This window comes from Xiphophorus couchianus, chromosome 12 (genome assembly GCF_001444195.1).
Source record: "Xiphophorus couchianus chromosome 12, X_couchianus-1.0, whole genome shotgun sequence".
NCBI classification, from domain to species: domain Eukaryota; kingdom Metazoa; phylum Chordata; class Actinopteri; order Cyprinodontiformes; family Poeciliidae; genus Xiphophorus; species Xiphophorus couchianus.
Genome location: NC_040239.1, coordinates 2,903,365 through 2,926,210, shown reverse-complemented (window position 1 = coordinate 2,926,210; position 22,846 = coordinate 2,903,365). Strand labels below are relative to the sequence as shown.

The following is a 22,846-nucleotide window of genomic DNA, read 5'->3' as shown; positions in this document are numbered from 1 at the left end:
AGCAAATAAGATCACAGATTGCATTTCTCAGGCTAATTATAGGATTTTAGAGAAAAAGAAGACAGAAGTATGCAGAGGAGTCAAAAAGATCGAATTATCAGTCATTTCATATTTAAAAGTTGCATTATCAGACGGACGGATGTAAAGTTATGTGGATATTTTGGGTATTTTATGAAGCAAAATGAAAGTAATTAATATAAATAACATAATTACGAAATAACAAGATCAGGCAAAAGAAGATTTTTCCAAAAACTGCAGGTGTGTGTCTGTTTCTGGTGAATGTTTGGTGAAAACATGTTTGTGGGTAGAAAATCCAGAAATTTACTCAAATAAAAGTAACAATACTTTATAATAAAGCCATCCAAATGAAAGTAAAAAGTAAAGTGCTGTAAAAATACTCCTAAAAGTAAATTTTTCCCCCAAAAAAGTGCTCAAGTAAATGTGATTCTGACAGAGGATAAAAGTCTGTAAATGTGCTTAGAACGTTGCATACGAACAAATTAAAGGAAATATTTTCCTTCTGTGTGAAAACGATTTCTACTGATGAATTTTTCAGACTCACCTTGGCGTAACCCAGCATGATCATCCTGACCAGAACCACGTTGATGTGAACCCCCAGCGACTCGTCGTGGTAAATCTCGTTCACCTGGAAACGCAGCGGCAGGAGGGGGAATTAGAAAATATTTCAGTAATTTACACAAACAGCATCTGCGTCACTGGCACGTTTCATCGCCCGACCAGTCAAGTCTGTGAGCCGCACTGTAATCACAGACCTGAGCCGCTGCTGGCAGCAATAAACACAGCCCATCACTGTGTCCTGTTATCAGGGTTCTGTTCACGGCTGCTGGAGGAGGAAAATAAACTGTAATCATCTAAACAACAGTGGCTGAACCCCATCTAAAATTGCAGACAAAAGTACTTTCTTTAAATGTCTTAAGATGAATTTGGCGCTGCTTTTGTGAGAAAGCATAATCTGATTTGGACGCCAGCTGTTGTTTGATAAATCCCTGAAAAGGGAATGAGGAAAATTCAGGACAAAAAACAAAAAAACAAAGCATGAAACTGAAATAATGATACTTCTAACATCAACATGTGAAAAGCTGCTACACTTAATATCAGTACATGCAGAATAATTTGTGGAATAACTGATTAATGATTAAAGAGGAAAAGCAGTTAATAGAAGATTTATTTTCACAAAATTTGAATCAGGTGAAACTAAAATTGCCACTTGACGAGTTTTGGACAGAACATAATTACAGTCAAAAGCTTGTTTTTCATCTTATGATAAGATCTCTATATTTTTTGTACTGTTGTTCTTTCTGAGTCTGTCTGCTCCAGTTGAAGGGGCAGAATTATAATTGCCTATTTTGAGTTTTACATCATGTTATAATGTCAGTCCCTCATCAAAACCAAACCTGGAGGGTTCCCTTGATTCTTTATGCATGTTTAAGCAACCTTATTATCTCCATGGCAACCATTCAGCTGCTAAAAGCCCGGTTGGACCTAGCCCCGCCTTTGAGACGCAGCTCCTCCTCAGAGGAGTTTCCAAGCTTCCGCCTCACAGAGCAGCCCTCCCCACTCAGCTCCTTCAGACTAGCAAGTAGCAATTAGCATCTGCTGAGCTCATTATAGGAGCCACTTCTCAGAGCAACCTGGTAAAAATGTTGTTAAAGGGTTAACAAAGGAGTAATTTTGTGGTGACTTCCTGAAGGCGGTGTTTCAGAAAGAGCAGGAGCTTCTTAAAGAGACGCAAACCCAATTTTAAGGCCTTACATTACGCAGTCAAATTTATTTTAAGTCATATTTGACAGATTAAGCATTTTTGTAACAACTGAAGATGAACATAATTACTTGATTGTGCTATAAATTGACACTTTGTGCCTGGGAAACAGAGAATATTGCCCCTTTCAAAGAGGAATGTTGATGTGATGACTTTCTGAAAAATGAAGTGTTGGAACTTCTTAAAGAGACAGAGGCTCAGTGTCTGGAAAACACATCAAGTAATCCATTACTAAATTAGTTGACGATTATTTGGAGTAATTCCGAGTCATCACGATTAATCAGATGAATCATTTCAGCCCTACTTGTATCCAGATCCTCATCACCATATAGCTGAGGGCTGGAATGTAAACGGACCGGTACACTGAGCTTTTTCTTCACCACAACAAACCGGATCAGTTCCTGTTCATCTCCTGTTTCATCCCAGCAGGAAACGTAACGAGCAACCAGAGTAAAAGCCGGTGGGGAAACGTGTGTAAAGGAGTCCAGGGTTCAGTAACGGCTGGCCTTCAAGCCCACAACCCCGTCAGGGTGATGGGAGTCGGAGTGGAGTCGCAGCGACATCTGCCCCCCCCGACGCCACCACTACTGCCCCCCCGACGCCACCACTTCTGCCCCCCGACGCCACCACTTCTGCCCCCCGACGCCACCACTTCTGCCCCCCGATGCCACCACTTCTGCCCCCTGACGCCTCTCTATACACGCCAGCTTCTTGCTAATCCAAACATTTGCATATCCATTGTTGGTCTGCATGAACACCAAATTACTTCCAAATCAGGACGCTCCCGCTGAGCGCCCCGCTGGATGTTTGTACATTTATGTAGAGAAGGAACCTTATTGTTTTTCAAGATAATGTGAAAAGTTACATGATTTTGTTTAGGGAAAAGTTGTGTATTGATCTAATAACTGAACCAGAGTGCACATCATATTTACAGCATATTGATTCTCCGATATTAAGATTTGCAGAAATGTCATATTACAGAACGAGTGGAAACATGGAGATGAGACGTTTGTTGACAGATTGGTTGCCGGTCGCAGTTCAGCCTTGCTGTGCAGAAAAATGATTGACTGTAAGTTGAGCGGCGATCAAGTCTGTGAATAAATCAACATCTAGTACCGCTCTCTGCCTCCCAGAGCGCCGCCGCCACTCTGCGTTTCATTTTTTCCGGCCCAGTGATTTCTCACTAAATCTTCTCCATCTGACTGTCCTCAGAGCAGTTTTTGTCCCTCATCGACTCAAGTGCTGCAGCACCAACCAGTAAATCCATACGCCGTCTTCTGCCCTAAAAACTTCACATTTCTGATGAGACAATTTTCCCCACATGTGACTGGAGACATGGCTGGGGGAGACAGATTAAACTCTGAAAGCTCTACTGTCAGCTGCTCCTCCAGATCTAAAAGATACCACCAATCAGCATTATCGCCCGAAACGCTAATGCTGCAGTTTCTAAACCACTTCCTCGCAGCTACAGCAGAGTTCATTCCGTCTCTGTGAACCGCATGCGTTCAATCTCACTTTGTATGCAAGCAGTTGAAGCACACCAACACACAAACAATAAATGTCTCAGAAGGAGGAAAGCAGGGAAGAGCTGAAGGTCTAATCAATGCAGCAAACTCTACAGTCACTAAAGCTTGCATCCATCCAGTGGAAAACACACACAGAGTCACCAGATATCAGCTTTTATGGCCCATTTGTGTCTCTTTGGAGTAATTTCCTTTGTATTTATAGTTGCTTGCAGTGGGGCTGCAGGTCAAAGTGACTTTCAAATGATAAATATGAAATCATTAAGCACCACAAAGGCGAACGCAACAAAACTTACAGCTAAGGGAGTTTTGGAGGCCAGACTGAAACTCAAAAATTAGATTTTTTTTTTGTTTACAGTCAGTGAATATTAGGGCTCTAGCAGAACTTGAATGTCTCCCCAGCCTCAGCATTTGGGTCTGGTCATCAGTTGGTTCTGAACATTGTTAAACTAAACAATTAAAACTGACTTTCAAATGTAAAGGGTTATTCCTCAGATTTTTTATCATCTGGACTAAATCTATAACATTTGAATATGTCAAATAAACTAAAAACAGATTAAAATACATTAGGAAATACATTAGTCTTACTTGTTGAAAATATTGTGCAACAATTTAAATAAATTTTAAGCATGAATTTACTGTGGATTTTTCTCAAATCTAATTGAAATTTCAGAAAATGTGGTTAAATATGTTATGCTGTTACAGCCTTAAATGTTTTCCTCAGGAAGCTCAGGCTTTTTTCTGTAACACAAAAATATTTTTTTTCTAACAGCCGTTTGTCCTGTTCAGCAGAATGCTAGCCACAGCTGGTATTTGCGTCAAATGGATCAAGGAGAGAAAAAAAAAACGTTTTGTTGATCTTTCATGTTCTAAGGAGTTCAAAACTAAGTACGCGGTAGAGCTGTGTTCTGTTTTACAAAAGGAAAAAATGCTTTAGCTGGTTTTACGTGGGCTGTGTGGGTACATTTATCAACAATCTTTAGGATTTTAACTCCATCAACCAAATCCTAGCAGGCAGCAAACACAGAAGCTCTTTCTATGTCAGAGGAAGATGAAGGAGAAAACGTGGTGATATGTTACAAGTTTCCAGCTTAGAATACGAAACTCTGAATATTTGTTTCACTACTTTCTTTCTTCTGCTTTTAATAAAATCTCCATCCATGTGGGTTAAAGTTAGTGAAGATGCCATAATATGCTGTTATGGTAGGTGGAGATAATCTTCACAGAAACAACATTTGGAGAAAAATCAAGACCTTGGGTAAAAGGTTAGTCAAAAGAATTGTAAGTCATGTTTTTTAGCATTATTAACATTTCTTTGGTCTTCTTTACGATTCACATTTAATTAAAGGGTCGGTGTTATGTATATTCCAGGCACATAGTGCCATTTTATAGCTCAATTCAGTAACTGTTACCTTCAGTTGTTATAAAAATGCTCCATATATATCAAACATGACTTAAAAGAAATTTGGCTTCACAACTTAAGGCCTTGAAATTGGTCTACTGTCTCTTTAAGAGGACCGTCAAAACTCCCTCAGACTTTCTTCCTTTAGTTAACTCCTACTCCCACTCCCTCCATTGGAGACATTTTTCTCTCCTCCAGCAGTTTGTAGGAGACCATCAGCATCAGGTCGCTCCATTAAGGAGGTTCAGAGGGGAAGAACGGGTCTGGTTTTCTGTGCTGACCTCATCTCATCCTGTCTGTGAGCAACATGGAGGGAGGATGTCAACAATCCTCCACTCTCTCTGAAAATGGAAAAAATCCCAACAAAGAGGCTCCAAAATCTGTTTTAGAGTCTAAAATTAGACCAATGGAGGCTGTTCCAGCAGAAAAATAATACGATTTGCAAACACCCCGTATGGATCTACAGCATGCTGTGGATGCAAACATAGTTATTATTAGTTATCATGCCATGGCTATTAGGTAGCAGCAATCATTTTTTAAAAATATGATAAATGTCTTTACAGCTGTAAACTCATCTGATGCATTAATAACTTGTGAAAACAGATGAAGAAGCAGCTGAGTTAACGCCGTACTTAGGAACTGATTCTGTTTTAGAGTTCAGAAAACTAAGATGAGAGTTTTAATGAGGATAGTTTAACAGAAAACACTCACCTGAAGGTATTATTTGTGTTGAATAGATGTGTTAAACTAAAAACATAAAACTGATTATTAACCATGATTAATAATAATTAAGCACAGAATTAATTATTTTAATCCAACTGCAGCTTGTTTTAAATAGGAAATTGGCCAGCCACCTCTAAAAACAAAATCACTTTGATAACTTTTTAATTTACATTTTTATTAAAATAAACTTCATGATAAAGATTTTTAATATACTTTTCAATTAATAATCATCATTACAGCAATCAGGAACTGCTAAACAGATTTTTGCATGTTTCCTTTGTTTTCTTTTTTTATTATTGGGGTATTATTGGGGTTTATTATTGGGGTAACCTTAGAAGGCCTCCTTTCCATCACCCTAATCTTTACATCTCATCACAGATCATCTACTAGATCCAATTGTTACATCATCATCCAGGAGAAGTGACGGCTGCATGGTCAGCGACTCGACCTAGTCTCTTAGATCAAAAACTATTTCACCATTTGGAACAATAAACTGTACTTGTCTCCAGTGTTCGATAAGTTGAAAATAAAATACATGTGATCTACTTTGATTTTTTCTACATTACTGAATCGAACCGACAGCATCATTCTGGATTTGAACTGGATGGTTTGTTGTCTTGTAAATCATTGGAATGTAATTCATTGGAATTGTACAAATTTCAAGTGTGATCACTAATAAGTGTCAATATAAGATATGAGGATTGGTAAAATGAAAATCTGCTGGGGTTTTGAACATTGGACTTACCTGTACAATCTGCTTCCTTTAAGTGATTCACACAGCAAACACTAACAACAACATGATTCTTTGGATATTCTGACTAAACCATTCAGTGAGAAACCACAACTTTAAAGAATGAAAACTAAAATATTATTGTGATTATTGTATTGTTATTTTATTATTTCCCCTTTAGTTCCTACATGACAGTAGAAAACATGGTCCACATGGAAAAAATTAAAGTGAGATTTTTCATCTTTGGCCAGATAAATGTGGAGACTGAGTCAGTCCAAGTCATTCAACATCAGCGTCCGACCTCAGAAATGCTTTTCTGCAAGAATGGTCAAACTGTGAGGATTTGGGTTTTTCTCTGTGTTAATTTAGGTTTCCGTGTCGTTTTCAGTTGAGTCTCCGTGTTGTCCCGTCTACCCCTTGATTGTTCCCAGCTGTGTCTCATTTCCCTGACCCTGTGTATTTAATCCCACCAGTGTTTCTTGTTCCTTGTCGGGTCCTCGTCTAATCTGTCTCATCTTGTCTGCGGTCAAATTTGTCTATTGTCATGTCAGTTGCTACCAGTATGAGAACTGTTGCTGTCACTCGCCTGTGCTGCCTGGATTAAGTACCAGTTGCTACCAGTATGAGAACTGTTGCTGTCGCTCGCCTGTGCTGCCTGGATTAAGTACCAGTTGCTACCGGTATGAGAACTGTTGCTGTCGCTCGCCTGTGCTGCCTGGATTAAGTACCAGTTGCTACCAGTATGAGAACTGTTGCTGTCGCTCGCCTGTGCTGCCTGGATTAAGTACCAGTTGCTACCGGTATGAGAACTGTTGCTGTCGCTCGCCTGTGCTGCCTGGATTAAGTACCAGTTGCTACCAGTATGAGAACTGTTGCTGTCGCTCGCCTGTGCTGCCTGGATTAAGTACCAGTTGCTACCAGTATGAGAACTGTTGCTGTCGCTCGCCTGTGCTGCCTGGATTAAGTACCAGTTGCTACCGGTATGAGAACTGTTGAGCCAATTCAAACAGAGTTTTTCCCCTCCAACTATAAATACTAAACTCCAGACGTTTTACTCCTTTTCTCAGAGGGAAGTGCTTCTTGGAGCTCATGTTTGGACAGACAATGGATCTTCGCTTCGTGACAGGCTTCATTTTCTCTGAAGCCTGTCACGAAAAGCGAGGGATGTGTAATAACCTTCCCCTCCGACACTTTCCTGAAAGATGTGAGGCAAATATGAAGCTCTTATCGACCTCTTGACTCCCTGAGAGGTAGAACTGATGGTTCAGAAACGCCGTCGGTGTATTTTTTTTATCTCAGCAACAAAGACCGAAGCGGCTTCGTCTTCACCATCTACAAACTAAAAGACAGAGAAGATTCCAGAAACAGAAAGGATGCAGCCTCTGTCAGCCAAATGGGTTAAAAAGAGAAGAAAAGAAATTAAACTGTTATCAAATGTAACTAAAACTATTCCAAATGAAATGTGGTGAGCATTTTTATCCAAAACAAGAAGTTTAAAGTGCTGAGCAAAGGTCCAGCCCAGGTAACATGTTCTGACTCCTGCCCATCGACTGAGTCTCCCGCTACCTCTTTGCTTTGCTTCATGATTCCTTTAAGACTCTTGCCACATTTTTTCCTTCCTCTCAACTTTCCTATTGATATTTCTCCAGATACAGCATTCTGTGAATAAGCAGCTTCAACGATGTGAAGTCGTCGTTTCCCCCATAATCCTCCAGGCCATTTTCTGTATTTAAAAACATTTTAGTAATTTATTTCTGTTAAAGGGACAGTATCATGTAAAACTGACATTTTTTAGCTTTCCATTATGTTATAAAGTTATTTCCTCATCAGAAACAGACCAGGAGTGTCGCCTTGATTCTTTCATGCTTGTTTGAGAAATCCTTTAATCACCATGGCAACCATTCAGTCTGGATGGACCTAGTGCCGCCTTCGTGGCTCAGCTCCTTCAGACTAGCCAGCAGCAATTAGCAAACATCTGGTGGGACTGCTGAGCTACTACTCAGAGCAACGCTGGTAAAAATGTTGCTAAAGCTTAATAGAGGAGCCATGCTGTGATGACTTTCTGACGGCGGAGCTGCAGAAAGAGCAAAAGTTTCTTAAAGAGACAGAGGCCCAATTTCAAGGTGTTAAATCAGGAAGTAAAATTATATTTAAATTATATTTGAGGGATTATCAGAGACATTTCACTTTCCTACAGAGTCCCATTTATAACAATGGATGGAAACTAAAGGATCACCTCATTTCCCGCTGCACTAAAATAAATTCAAGCAACGTGTTGCCAAACTGCTGACAAACACAAAAAGCCTGAGACGTCTGTGCAAACATACAGGCTCTTTTAATGCTTCAATTAGCTGTGATTCTCTCTAGTTAAACACATACAGCATGCCTTAAAAAAGAGAGTCTGTCTTAATTAGCATGAAAAATCAAAGAGAATTGGAGGAAAAGGAAACAGAAATATGATGAGGAATAAAGAATGTATGACAGGAGGAAGACGAGGAGGATGAAAGGAAAACATATAGGAAGATAACAGAGAGGGCAAGGGGAGTGAATTGTGGAAAAGGAGACATAACAGAAGATAGTAGGTAGAAAGAAAAACCCCCAGAGCCGACAGGGAAGGAGAATAGTTCTTCAGATAGAATTGCTACAAATATAAACATAAATGCACAATTTAGGACAGGAGGAAGGAGGAGTGGAGAGACGGAGCTGTGGGAACGTGAAGGTGAGCAGAGTGAGGATCAGAGAGGGAGAATAAGGCAAACGCTGAGATCCAAGAGATCCAGACCAGCTGAACGTTCCTGTCAATCCCAGTAATCAGAGAGCAGAGGCCAGACGGAGCTGCCAGGCTGCAGGGATTTCTGCTGGAGGACGACACCCAGAACCCCCAACCATCCCTCGCTGCTGCGCCTCATGCGCCTTCACATGGAAGAGGTGTTAGATTTGTTTCTGTGATGTTTTCCATCCTCTATACTAATTATTGGGCTTCGGCGACGCGGTTTCAAAAGGTGCAAAAGCATCTCAGAGTATCTGCACGCCATTATCTGCAGCCCTCTGCCGCGCCGCGCCGCGCCACGCGCACAGGGAGGGCTTCATCTCCAGCCAACTTGTTGCTGAGAAACATATGCGGCTTGTGGAGCCAGAAAGTACCAGCAGCAGCGCTTCAGAGCATTTATCCTCATCTTCCGTCTGAACAAGCACGTCTCATTAAACCCACACTACAGAGACATTGCAGCACATAGCCAATTTCTCCCAGCAGTCGTGAGGTATTCCTGAAACGCTTCTGACAACTTGACAAGCTAATGCTGCATGTCCAACCAGCCCCCCTGAGACCAGCGATAGCCTCAGTCGATTGTCAAATTACCATGAGAAGCATCTCGGTGAAATGACCCTGCCTGGGGGGGAGCGGCATCCACGACACCAGCTCAGAGAGGATCTGAACTGAGGTTGTTAGGAATCTGATTGAAGCCTCCTTTGTGTTTGGATGGCCAATTATCTCACTTTGAGTCGATGTGAGTTTGAAGCACAGACCGGTGGACACTCAGACAATAGGTTATTACCACCGAGAACTCATCTGTTTAGATGGTAATTAGTCACAACAGCGTGACTTCTGGAGGAGATTAAAATGCTCCAATAGATTCACTCCTAACTGGATTAATTTGTTGTAAAATGTCTAAGTGTTGCGACCCGTCTAGGGGTGGCCAGATCATAAATGAAAGGTCCCTCCTCGTCCCATCCCAAGCAGCCAACACACACAAAGTTAAACATTTTACAGTGATATTCATTAAAATATATATATATGTATGTCTTTGATTTAGATATGACAAAAATGGAGCATATAACTTCAGAATGAGCTAGCGCCAAATCAACAAACAAAAGAAACTATCTGAAAAATAATCAACTTACCTAACTGAAAATAAATAAACCAAATGACAAAAATTTACCTCCCTAACTAAAAAACAGGAAAGAACTAAGGTAACATAAATGGCAGCTCACTCCTACAAACTCCAAACCAAGAGGTTTAACAAACAAAACAAACAGTGTGGCCGGTTGAGATGAGCAGAGGAGGGATCCTCCAGGAAGTCCAGGTCAGCAGCTTTTATACTCGTCGCATCCGGGAAGCCACCAATCGGACGTCCCCCGTCGTCCTCCAGGCACCAATCACAAGCAGGCACCTGCACACTCGTTTGCATAATCAGATTTAACGACCCCAGTCGTAACAATAAGGTTAAATAAATTGGTGTAAAAATGGATTGACATGTCAGAGGAAATGGTTTTAAAAGTTGAACCCTTCAGAAGCCTCAGTTGTCAGAGTCGTAATATTGCAATCTGAAAATTGTGGTGCAGCGGTTTCCAACAACAACACTCCTGAATCAAATGGCTAAATTATTTCCTCAGCATGACATCAGAGTTTGGAGAAACCTGATAAAAAGCCGCTCATTTCGTTCAGGTGTTTTTGAAAAGTGGCACAGCTCTCAAGTACTCATTATTCTCAGCATGTTCCTCAGGTTGGTTCTGAGGGCAAAGTGAACATAATGTTTATTTTACAAGTGATCATAAATTATCAAAAGGCATTAGAAAATGTTGTTTTATTGTATTTGCACAGGTCATCCAAACCACTGCTGGTCTCTGCAATAGACTGTGACTCTGCTATGTGATGCTGTGTGGAATCTACCTAGAAAACTGTTTATAATTTGGAAATAGACTGTAAACCAATCCTCCATATGGGAAGCAGAGGGATTTGTGCCACTACGTGTGCGGTAATTCCTGTAAATAAGAGAAATCTCGACACTTGCAGGCACATTGTGTCCAGTTTATCTCTCTGCAGAGAGACTTCAGAAACAGTCAAGGACTGTAAGGCAACAAAATTGGGATTAGTATTGTGGTGTTGGGATCAAGAGGCAACAGTCAGACACTCAGGTTGGAGCCAAAACAGGGACAGTCTGGAACTATAGGCAGCTAAACTGGGATTAGCATTCTGGTTTTGGATCCAGAGGATCCAGCTTGAGGACAAAATAATCTGGTCGAGAGCCAGAACCATTTTTAACATTGCAGACTCAAGTCGGACAGCCCTGGTGTGACGGGCATTTGTGGTTAGTCCTGTCCAAAACCAAAACCCAGTGCAACCAAATGGCTTCAGTTTATACCCAATTACTAATTATTAGTGGTGGGTTTTGATTAAAATTTTTTTTTATCAAGTTAATTGCGCAGTCTAGTTAATTAAAACATTGAAAATACATCTGGGAGAATCTCAGCACATATCAAATTCAGCAGTCACTACCAGAATTACATCACCGGTAGGTCAGTAATTTTTTAATGGATTGATGCTTAGTTACTTATGGTATAGAAAAATTGGCTTTTGAGAGTAGGGGTAGACTAAGAAGCTTTTCTTCCAAACATGTAACATGTTCATTTTAAACATTTTAATAGAAAACTACACAGACAAAAGAAGCGATGTTTTATTTTAAAAAACATTTTTGCTTATAAATAATTTAATAAACAGACATATGAGCTCAACAACAAATATATTTACTGTTTTCAATCTGTTATTTAGGTTATTCAACCATCAGATTGGAGCAAAATGTTTCAGGAACTCCTGATTATTCATGAAACTTCTTAAAAAATGTCGACTGTGTGCGCTGACATTAGCGTTAGTGGCTCTGCTGCTGCTACATGTTTAGCATTGAGATTTTAGGCTTGAATAGCTTTGCTAATATGCCAATTACTTTTAGCGCAACTTGAACACAACAATAGTCTTCCCCAGCAATCAATCAGGACATTTTTGAAGCAAAAATTAACGGCCAGTGGGCCAAGAGAAGCAGCTTAGTTGTCCATTGTTGTTGTATGTGGATATTGATTGTGCATCAGATTTACGGCTGTACCAGAAACAGAAAAAAAACACAAAGTTTCCGGTCAGAACTTTTGTATGTAAAAAAAAAAGAAAAGGGATTAAATTTGTTAACATTTTTAATGAATGAAAGCCGGTGTTACTAATTACTTAAAAACAACATGGATAACAAACATCATGAGACACAGCAGACATGTGAGGGAGAAAGATGTGGAGAAGCTTCGGTCAGGTTCTGAAATAACATCCGCAGCCACAGAGCGTTTCAATCCAATGGAGGGTGTATGACGGCTGCAAACCCAAACTGACTGGCCGCATAATGAGAGCATTAGCCAGAGAAGCAGCCAAGATGCCCACTAAACTAAAACCATCTTCTTTTATCAGATGAAGCAACGACTGAAAACTCCAAGTGAGTCACTCATAACACAAAGATTGGAAATGTGTAATAATTAATGTTTCTGCCATGTCTGAAACTATTTCATGTTTTCAGGTGCCCATTCAATTCACCTAATCAGTTTTACTCAGCCCACCTGTGCCATGCCTAATTATCTCTCCCTACTTCTGCGCTCTCTCCATCTCGACCTCCCTGTCAGATTATCAACCGTATTTTCCGGTGGAAATCCAGAATCTCATGATTTTTGTGTTTGACCTGTTCATGTGCTGGGTTTACTCCCTCCTTGGCCCCCAAAACACTTCGTCCTTATGGATTCAAGCAACTCCCCTGAGTTTCCCGCTGCCAGGCCTCAGTAACGTCGTCACAACTGCAGCTTCCTGGATCACAACACGTCACTCAAAGTTTGTGATTCTGGCTAAATCAGGTTCAAATTACTAATGGATATTTCAAGTAACCAAAACGTCCAGATGATCCTCAACCAGAGGCATCATTCATGTTACTACAAGCGTTGTCAAAGTTAACGCATTAATATTACATAAAGCATATTACTGGAATATCCTACAGAGAATGACTTAGTTCACATTAATACGTTATTTGAACAACTTTTCTGCAACAGCAACAACAGTGGAACGTTTTCAATGTTTTAAACTGTAAGAATGAATCTCAAACGCTTTCGTCTCATAGCATCTTGTTTGTTGAAATTGTATTTTTCTGTTATAAAACTGACTTTTAAACGTATTAATAACTTTGTCCCAGAAGTGATTAGTCAGACGATTTCAAAGCCACCCACAGCAGGAGTCCTAACAAGCAGCGCTTTAAATAGAGACGGGCAATTCAGTGACATTAAAAACATGACTTCAATAATCATCTTTCTCATTTTAAGGACCCCAGATTTGGAAAAGTAATAAAAAGTTAATGAAATGTTACAGCTTGTACTTCTAATGTGAAAAAATGTCTCAAACAGAGAATTATGTGAACGCTGAAACACTTCACACTGCTGAGTAACTTTTAGACAGTTTTTATTTTCTTTCTTCACTGAAGTTTGTTTTAAAGCACTAAATAACTTTCTTTGTACTTGCAGGTTAACTTTGTGTTTGCACTGAAGTTTGATTTTACCATTTGTTTTAAATTGGTTTCGATTGTTTTGTTATGTCTGACTTTCCAACTGTGAATGATGTGGTCAGTAACAAAAAGTCACCTTTACATAAGTGCAAATATCTGAAAAACTGCAAATATTTCTAAGTTAGCTTCACAAAATCAGTGATTGTGATTAAAATAAAATCCAAAAAACAATCACGATATCCTGGAGGGACTGATCAGTGGTAAAAGATGTTCAATGAAGAATTTACTGAATTCAGAGACAGCTGGTTATTTAGTTTGTTTATGGGTTTTATCAATGCTTTCTGGAACAACCGGCCTTTTGACAACATCCACGATGTTGATGTGGCCCAAAATGAAACTGAGCTTCACACCCCTGCTTTAGAACAATGCTCAAGTCTTTAGCATTTTTGGATAAAGTCATTAAGAGCCACAATGGACAGTCTAAAGGGCCACATGCAGCTCCGGAGTTGCAGGTTGAGAACCCCTGATCTAGACATAGTGTCATTTTTCCTTTCAGCTCAGATGCATAATGACTGTAAAATAAAAAGAAGTTAAACTCTTAGATGACGAAGCTTAGTGAAAACACGGAGGTGGAGAACTCTGGAGAAGAACTCTGGCGGCATCAGGAGCGCGGAGGCTGACGTGTGTCAGGCCTGATGCTGCGTCTGACAGTGATGCTGCTCAAAGTGCCTCAGCGTCTGAAGCATCAGCCAGTGACACGGACACTCAGGACTGCAGCCTGCTACGCCCTGCATGAACCACTGCTCTGCCTTTCATACTGCATTCATCAATCAATCAATCTAATTTTATTTGTATAGCACATTTCAGCAGCAAGGCATTTCAAAGTGCTTTACATCATATCAAACACAGAAACACAATGCAACATAACCAGAGTAAATACAGAATTTAGTTTTGAAATTATGATTTTAAGTATATTTTTCTTTATGATGGAAAATAAAACTACCCACACAAGGCACTGGATAATAAATCAATAACAATATACTGTACATCACAATAGACGTGATCAATATGAATAGACAATACATCTGAGAATATTCAATATTCAATAGAATATTCACTGAACTCTGATCTAGAACCGCACAGTATTATGGGAAATGTAGGCAGAGGAAAGGCTTCTGTCTAATCAAGTTTGGCGGCATCAACTAACTCACTCACTCTTTGGTAATCTAGCAACTCACTCAATATCTGGTTACCTAGCAACAGCCTGTTGAGTAGCTTGCGCAGCAGCAGTTTCAGGTTTCTCCACTCTGCTTTGTAACTGCTTAGAAATAAACGGTGTGAAGAGGAAACTGTGGATAGAACAGGAAAAGCCTCACTACCAGTTATTCAGGTATTCAAAACAAAAAGCTAATCAATAACTATTGGTACTGACTGATCTGAAATGCTTATGTTGTGATAGGTTTGGGTCAATGCTGAAAAACGTAACAACTGAATAGCGACTCCAGTCTGCTAAACTGGTGAGCTAACCTTCGCAGCGTGGGACAGTTTGTCTCGATTCAGCCTCATTGGAGGGTAATCCAGGTCATCCCACTGCATTTCAACTGGATTCAAGTCCATACTTTGACTAGGCCACAGCAAAACCCTGATTTTGTTTTTTGGAGGAAAAGAAAAAAAAGGGGGGGGGGGGCTCTGATGCGCTTTGGATTATTGTCCTGCTGCACAACCTAAACTAAATGCAGATAAAGGTCATGACCTCCTGACTGGAGATTCCCACCCAGAATCTCCAGGACCGACCCATACCAGTCTAAAAGGTTTTTGAGGATCTACAAGATGTTCTTTGGCAACTCTGAATATTGCTGAATATATTCTCCAACATGCATCTCCATTACCTCCATGGCATTGTTGCATCGAAGTGATAAATTACCTAACCATTTTCCTCCATCTGAACTCTGTTAATTTATTCATTTTTCTTTAAACTTTCTGTGCTGTCATGTTTACTTCCTTCCTATAAATTAGATATCGAGTTGTTCTGTGGTTTAAACTTGGAAAGATATGCAAAAAGCCTAAATCCATCTTTTCAAAGTCTGTTTTTAGGTTGTTTTAAAACTTCATCCTGTGTATTAGGCACCTCACCATTAGAGTTCACATACTTTACACCTTTTGGTTTGTTTTATAAATTTAGCAAGGACTCGAATATGAAAATCATCAGTAAGCATTGTGATCTTCTGCAGTTTAATGTCTGTCAGTATTACCAGGATAGGCATTGTTTTAATAACATTGTGTTTTATTTCCTTCCATCCTGAGGAACAGGTTGGGGAATTTAGACAGATTAAAGGTTTAAGCTGAGCAGCAGGACCGTATTCCTTCAGGCCAGGAAGGCCCATCGCTGCGTTTCCTTTGAATAGATGCAGCATTCGCATTTAATCCTGGTCCTTTAAAGCTGCCTGAGGAAAACTTTAACTATAGTACAAAAATAAAATCCAGCTTCCATGGTTGGTACTAAATATAGTTTTTAGGAAACAAGAACTTCCAAAGTATTTCTGTTATCATAACATCTTTCGTTCACGTTTCTTCCAATCCAAAAATGGTGAATTATATTGATTTGAAATAAAAAAGACTTACGATGTTCATCAGAGTCAGGAGGTAATTCTGCACGTGCTCCTTGCCATGAAAGCGAACCACCGAGTCGTCGACTCCCAGCAGGATTTCGATGTTGTAGTCGTTTTCTCCGGCGTCGCGGCGGCGGCGGACCGTCTGGTTCACCTGCTGCGTCAGTGAGTCCAGCGTCCCGGCGACACCCAGCTCTGGTTCTGCACAAAGACAAAAACAAACTGAAGATTCAAACAGCTGCCGGTTCAGACAAAATCTACAAACAGAACACATTTTTTAATACTTGCTTGAAAACCACATTTAAGTCTTAAATTCTTCTTAACCCTTAGGTTCTATGTTGAGCTTAAATTAAATTTTTCAGATTCAAATGTGAAAAATAGAGTAGGAATAATCATTTTATTTACATTTTATTTTTAAAAAGGTATGTTTAGTATTTATGCACACTGCAAAAACACAGAATCTTACCAAGTATTTTTTATCTGGTTTCTATTTCAAGGTATTTCATATAATGAAATAACTTGAAATAAGACAAAACTAACTTAGAGGTAACTTTTCAGCAAATAATATGAGTTGTTTTATGTCGATAATTTCTTGATATTGATGAAAAAGTTCTTGTTCCATTAGTAAATTATTTCTGATTGTCTTGTTAAAAGTAAAATAAGCAGCAGCCAACAGCATGTCAAATAGCATTGTTTAGTTTTGTGCATTATTTTATTTAGAACAGGAACAAAAGAAAAAAAATATACGGTAAATAAAATATTCTTTGCCTCAGATTTGGCTTAAAGCAGTTTCCATCTGTAATCCGTGAGCAGGTGAGTTAAAGAATCAGTCTCATATCACAAAACAATCATTGAAAGTCCATACATACCCTATATGGAATCATAAAATTATAAACTTCTGCTCTGTAGTCATTAATGCCAAGATTACTGTTTTTATTTCATGCTGGTTTTCTAACAGTTGTTGAGGGAGAAAGTTTAAGACTTTGTGGGAGTTTGTTCCAGTTTGTGACGCCTTAGAGTGGGAAGGCTGTTTGTGCATTCAAGTATTTCATCATCCAGAGCTGCATTTTATTTCAAATATTTCAGATACGCTCCGAGGTAATCCATGGATACTGAACAATAAATAGGTGGGACTCCACTGTAAGTCAAAATAAAACAATCTACCGACTGATGAATGACATCTAAAAGCATTTTTTTAATATTTACCTCAAAACCAAAACCTTTTCACATAATCAGAGGAGAACTCCTGTATCCATCTGACTGTATATTTGTTCCTCCAGCGTTTCACTGCATCTGCCTCCTGTACTTATTATTCAGGACTGGCTGCCCTGTAGCCTCGACTTTCTGAGTTGTTGACTAAATAGCAACAACTGCAGCGCTTACAGCCCTGAAAACCACCGATCAGACTTAAACCTCGACTTTCAGGGAGAATAAAGGAAATGTGACACTGCTGAGCGTTCTGATACAACTCACGTCCGCATAACAAAGGCCGGCGTGACGTACTGCCGGGAACAGAGATGACAAACAGTTCACGGTTATTGTGCGAGGCGTCTTTACAGTTCACAGATCCTCCTCTGAGGTTTCATGACAGAAAAATACCATCCGACTTCAAAGAAAGCTTCTCCCTGGAATCCAGATGAAGACGGACTGAACTGTCTGACTTGACAGAACTGAAGCCAATCTGCAGCCAGAACAGACCATCAGAACTGATGAGGCTTTGTTTTTGATGGACGGACCGCCGGTTCTTAACTTTACCCCAAATATTTCTTGGCCGTTCACTCGGACGGCGTAATATCTCTGCAAAACTAATGAGAGGCGATGTGGATAAGAAAGCCTTTATTCCGTCTCCTCAAGAAAGCTGAAGACTCTCCTTCAGAGATCTGACGCAGCGGCCATAATGTCAAAAAAATTCAACTTTCTATAACAATATCTAAAATAAAAATCCTTCTTTTGGGCATCAGCCGACTGACTGGATATTGCAGAAGAGAGCTGCAGGCCTAAAACCTGTGGAGATAAGCTTGGCCGCAATTTAAAGAAATCATGGCGATGCGTTTAAGTGTTTGATTTGAAGGTGGGAGATCACAGAAAGGCTTTCATTAAGTTTGCTGCTGGTTTTGTCTGGTTTCAACCACAGGAGAGAGTTTCACTGCTGTTACTTTACTATAACATAAAACTGATGTTAAATATAAAAGGACACTCTGGGAAATCTAAGTGTTTCTGAAAGTAACTCATTAGTTCACTTACATCTAATACATGTCAGAAATTCAATCGTATCACTTTATTCTTATCCGCTTTGTTGCTAACAGTTATGTTTAAGCCTTTACAGTATTTTTAGGTCATATTTTATTAACTTATTTAATTTTTTAATTGCTTGCTTTGTTTCTGTATTTGTAGTTTTTGTTGTCTTATCAAAAAAGGTCTCTATTTTAAATGCACACTGCAAAAACACAGAATCTTACCAAGTATTTTTTACTTTTAAATTAGAAAATCTCTATAAAAACAGGCAAAATAAAAAAAAATAATAATAATCTGACTGGAGAGGGATTATAAATCCCCACTGGAGCAGGAGCACATTCATCTCCCAGATGAAAAACCTAATCTGATTAGTATTAATATACTATTAAAGTACCAGTAAAATACTTATTCAATAATAAACATCTTGCTGAAAACATAATTATTAAATATGGCTGGAGGCTGTTATAAATATTTCTATCTTGCCAGCTTTGACCTTCACTGCACCGTTTCTTAAACATCAGCCAGTTTCTACGAAACGTGTCATTTAAAATGTTTTGTATGTTTTATTGCAGCCTGGTAATCCGATTCCATTTAATTCAGTTTATAATATGGAGCCAATTTACAACAAATGCCTTCAGGCACTTTGCAGAAAAAAATCATTTCAGTTCAGTAACAAATACGATCCAATTGATCCAGTTATCATAAAGTTCAGTTCATTATTCTTAAAATCACACATGAATAAATTTTCTCACACGACATCTCACTAAGAAACATGTTTCTACATCAACCTCCTACCACTTCCTGTCGTCTTGTTTGTTATCTCTGCCAGTAGAATCATCCGGTTGTTGATCATGTGACTCGTGATGTGAAAAGTGTTTACTTCTTTTGATACAACCAAAACAAAAACAAACAAAAAAAACAGCTCAACCTCGCACAAAAATCTTTTTATTGAAAAACGAGACTTTTTTCAAAATCAATTTGTTTCCATTAAGCAAATTTATTTTTGCAATTAATATTTGCTAAACATTTAGTTCAGTGGAAACACAGTAACTGACTTATAGCAATCAGAGACAGAAGACAATCAACTTTACAACAATCCCTCATACTGAGCATGAATGTGGCGACAATGGAGAAGAAAAATTCCCCTTTAACAAGAAGAAACCTCCAGCAGAACCAGAACCGGGCTCAGCATTAACGGCCATCTGCAGCAACCAACTGGAGACAGTGCCATTAGGAACATAACAGCTAATGTAAAATAGACAATAAAGAAACGAAAACTGACAATTTTAGGTTAACTACCTAAAATAAACTGCTCCAAACCTTCAAAAGCGTAGAATTAGGCTGAATAGATCTGCCTTTGCGGATCAGGCTAGATACAGATGTTAATATCAGGTCGGTGCATCTCCAGTACAAAGAGATGCTGCATTAATAAACCATTTGGTGCTGCTATTTTCAGATTCCATCTGACAACATTCCTGCATATGAACTCCAATATTAAACCGAAAATAGCAAAACTGTGTTACTGATGTTAAGCCACAAATTTCATAGTAGCATGAATTCATTTTTGACATAAAGCAGAAGCAGAAACATCTTCCTTCAGCAGGCAGAAATCTGGACCCACAGCAGCGAAGTGGAGCAGACATGAAACCAAATATGGAGTTTATGTCAGTTTATGAAGACCACTCAGCAAACAAACCAGAGTCGGTAAACAAAGGCCACATGACCTACAATGACCTCGTGTGTTCAAGAATATGCTTATTCAGCAGGGTTAGAAATGAGGCTGGTTACAGCAGCACGATGATTGGTCTAAACCAGAGGAGAGCCGAGGACCCAAACATTTTACTTCAGCAAAAGCAGAACCACTTCAACATATTTTTACTCAAGTAAAAGTAAAAAAGTTGCCAAGAAATTACTACAGTAAGATTACAAAAGTATTTGGTAAAATGTCTACTCAAGTACTGAGTAACTGATCAAATTATCAATCATTTAATATTTAAAAATTACATCGTCAGACAGACCAAAATATAAGGGTAAGTGGAAATTTTGATATTTTAAGGATGAAAATAGTTTATATAAATTTAAAAAATTAGAAACATTTTCCAAATCAGCTTCTGTCAATAAAATATTTATGAAACTTTAACAAAAACTGCAGGTGTGTGTCTGGTGACGTTTTGGTTAAAACATGTTTGTTTTTCATTCAGTGGGTAGAAAAATCAAGAAATTTTAGTCAAGAGTGGAAATACTTCATAATTAAATTATTCAAGTAAAAGGAAGAAGTACAGGATAGCAAAAAGACCCTGAAGTACATTTTTTCAAAAAAGGTTACTCAAGTAAATGTAACTGAGTAAATGTAACTAGTTACATTTTTTGCTACTAGTTTTTTGCCAGTGATTGAGTGGAGAGGGAGCCTGGATAAATAGGAAGAGATGGCTGCCACCTCAGTGCGGCGCGGCTCCCACAGAGTGGGGATTGTGGAGCGCATTCCTCCGCTCTGCCGCTCTGGTCATGACTCGGGCATTCTTGTCGTCCTGCTGCTGAGTAAACAGGCTTTTCTGAGGTCCACTACTTCAAACGCACAGGTTCTCCTCAGCAGCGCTCCTGTTGCCGCCGCCTCGCCGCGCCACGCCCGGCAGACCCGACCCCAGCCTGCAACCCGCTCCCATGGGAACCCGGCTGCAGCGGCCAGCGCCGGCCCACACGGGCTGCAGTGGGGCAAGGTGGCTGCAAGCTACCGCAGGCTAAAAATGGACCAGAGGCCGGCCGGCGCCTCAAGTGGAAATCTACTCTGACTGCTGTGACGGAGTTAATACACACTGGATTAACTCATTAATCTGTAACGTTCATACCTAAAGTTAATTGATCTTATCGATAATTAATTGTTAAGCCATCAGATTGTTCAACACCAATAATCCCTAATCTCTAAGTTACATATATTTAGAAATATATTATTATTAATATTTTATTGATTTATTTTCTGTGTGCTCCAAGCAATAACATGTCGTTGCCAATTTCACTGTTGTGTTTTTGTGCAACGACAATAAAATAAGTTTAAGTCGAAGTGGCCACGATAATTTGAACATTTTGGCCTAAATTTATTGCAATTTGTCAAATAACTAGAGATATTGCTGTTTGTGATATGCAAAAGATTTAAAATTACGTCAACATTTTTATATCTTTTGTTGTATTTTTCTCCCCATTTTTTCACCTGCTGGGTTGATGGTGCGGCTTGGTCCGTCCTCTACTGGAATCTACACAGGAAGGCTAACTTTAAAAACACAGGAAGGCTAACTTTAAAAACACAGGAAGGCTAACTTTAAAAACCCAGGAAGGCTAACTTTAAAAACACAGGAAGGCTAACTTTAAAAACACAGGAAGGCTAACTTTAAAAACACAGGAAGGCTAACTTTAAAAACCCAGGAAGGCTAACTTTAAAAACACAGGAAGGCTAACTTTAAAAACACAGGAAGGCTAACTTTAAAAACACAGGAAGGCTAACTTTAAAAACACAGGAAGGCTAACTTTAAAAACCCAGGAAGGCTAACTTTAAAAACCCAGGAAGGCTAACTTTAAAAACACAGGAAGGCTAACTTTAAAAACCCAGGAAGGCTAACTTTAAAAACCCAGGAAGGCTAACTTTAAAAACACAGGAAGGCTAACTTTAAAAACACAGGAAGGCTAACTTTAAAAACCCAGGAAGGCTAACTTTAAAAACACAGGAAGGCTAACTTTAAAAACCCAGGAAGGCTAACTTTAAAAACCCAGGAAGGCTAACTTTAAAAACACAGGAAGGCTAACTTTACCAGAGTTGTTGGTTCTCATATTGTTTTTTAGACAAGGCTACACATTTCTTCTTGTGATTTCTACATTCCCATCTACTTCAACGCACTCCGGATCAAATTGAAACGGCTCAATGACTTTATTAATCTGTTCTGGACAGCTCTGCACAGAGCTAGCATATATCATTTACCCATAATGCATTGCAGCCTAAAGCACCTTGATGTCGTCAGTGTGACAATCTTTCATTTAAATTTATAAAAACCAAACAATCTGCAGAATTTCTACTGTATTGTTTTTACATCTAAAATATATTTTGTGAAATAAATATGTATAAATCATAACAAAAAGGAACCTCTTCGTTTGCTAAATAGAAAAATAAAAGAATGGAATATGTGAAACACACAGAAGAGTGTTGCTGTCAGAATGCTAAAACTTCACTCCATGAAGTCAAAATCAACATTATCAGCGTATTTTTTACATAACGTTATAATTTTTCTGCCTTACTGCATTTTTTCCTTCGTACCACATCAGCAATTTTTGGTTGATAGTCGTTTCTATTCCGTCATGCAGCTCAGTTGTATGAACGCTATTCAGGTGAAACTTTAGACGCATAAAGTCACTTTGTATCCCACACCAGACTCTGTTCCTATTCTGGTATGGCTCCGCCATCTTTGTTTCTGTATCAACTGGCTCTCCTTAAAGACCAGTGGCGCCTTCTGCTGGATGAAGGCTAAACTACAACACTGAAATGAGGGGCATTAAGTTTCAGCAA

At 39.2% G+C, this 22,846-nt stretch overlaps 1 protein-coding gene across 2 annotated transcripts in view; it reads right to left on the bottom strand.

Annotated features, from left to right (window-relative positions):
* Positions 1–22,846, bottom strand: part of adamts3 (ADAM metallopeptidase with thrombospondin type 1 motif, 3) — a 160,715-nt gene that overhangs the window by 77,903 nt on the left and 59,966 nt on the right. For both annotated transcript variants that reach the window (XM_028032943.1, XM_028032944.1), the window contains exons 5-6: positions 16,076–16,263; positions 563–646 (exon numbers count right to left, since the gene is read on the bottom strand). In XM_028032943.1, coding sequence (XP_027888744.1) covers positions 563–646; positions 16,076–16,263 — 272 coding nt within the window. The remainder of the gene's footprint in view (positions 1–562; positions 647–16,075; positions 16,264–22,846) is intronic.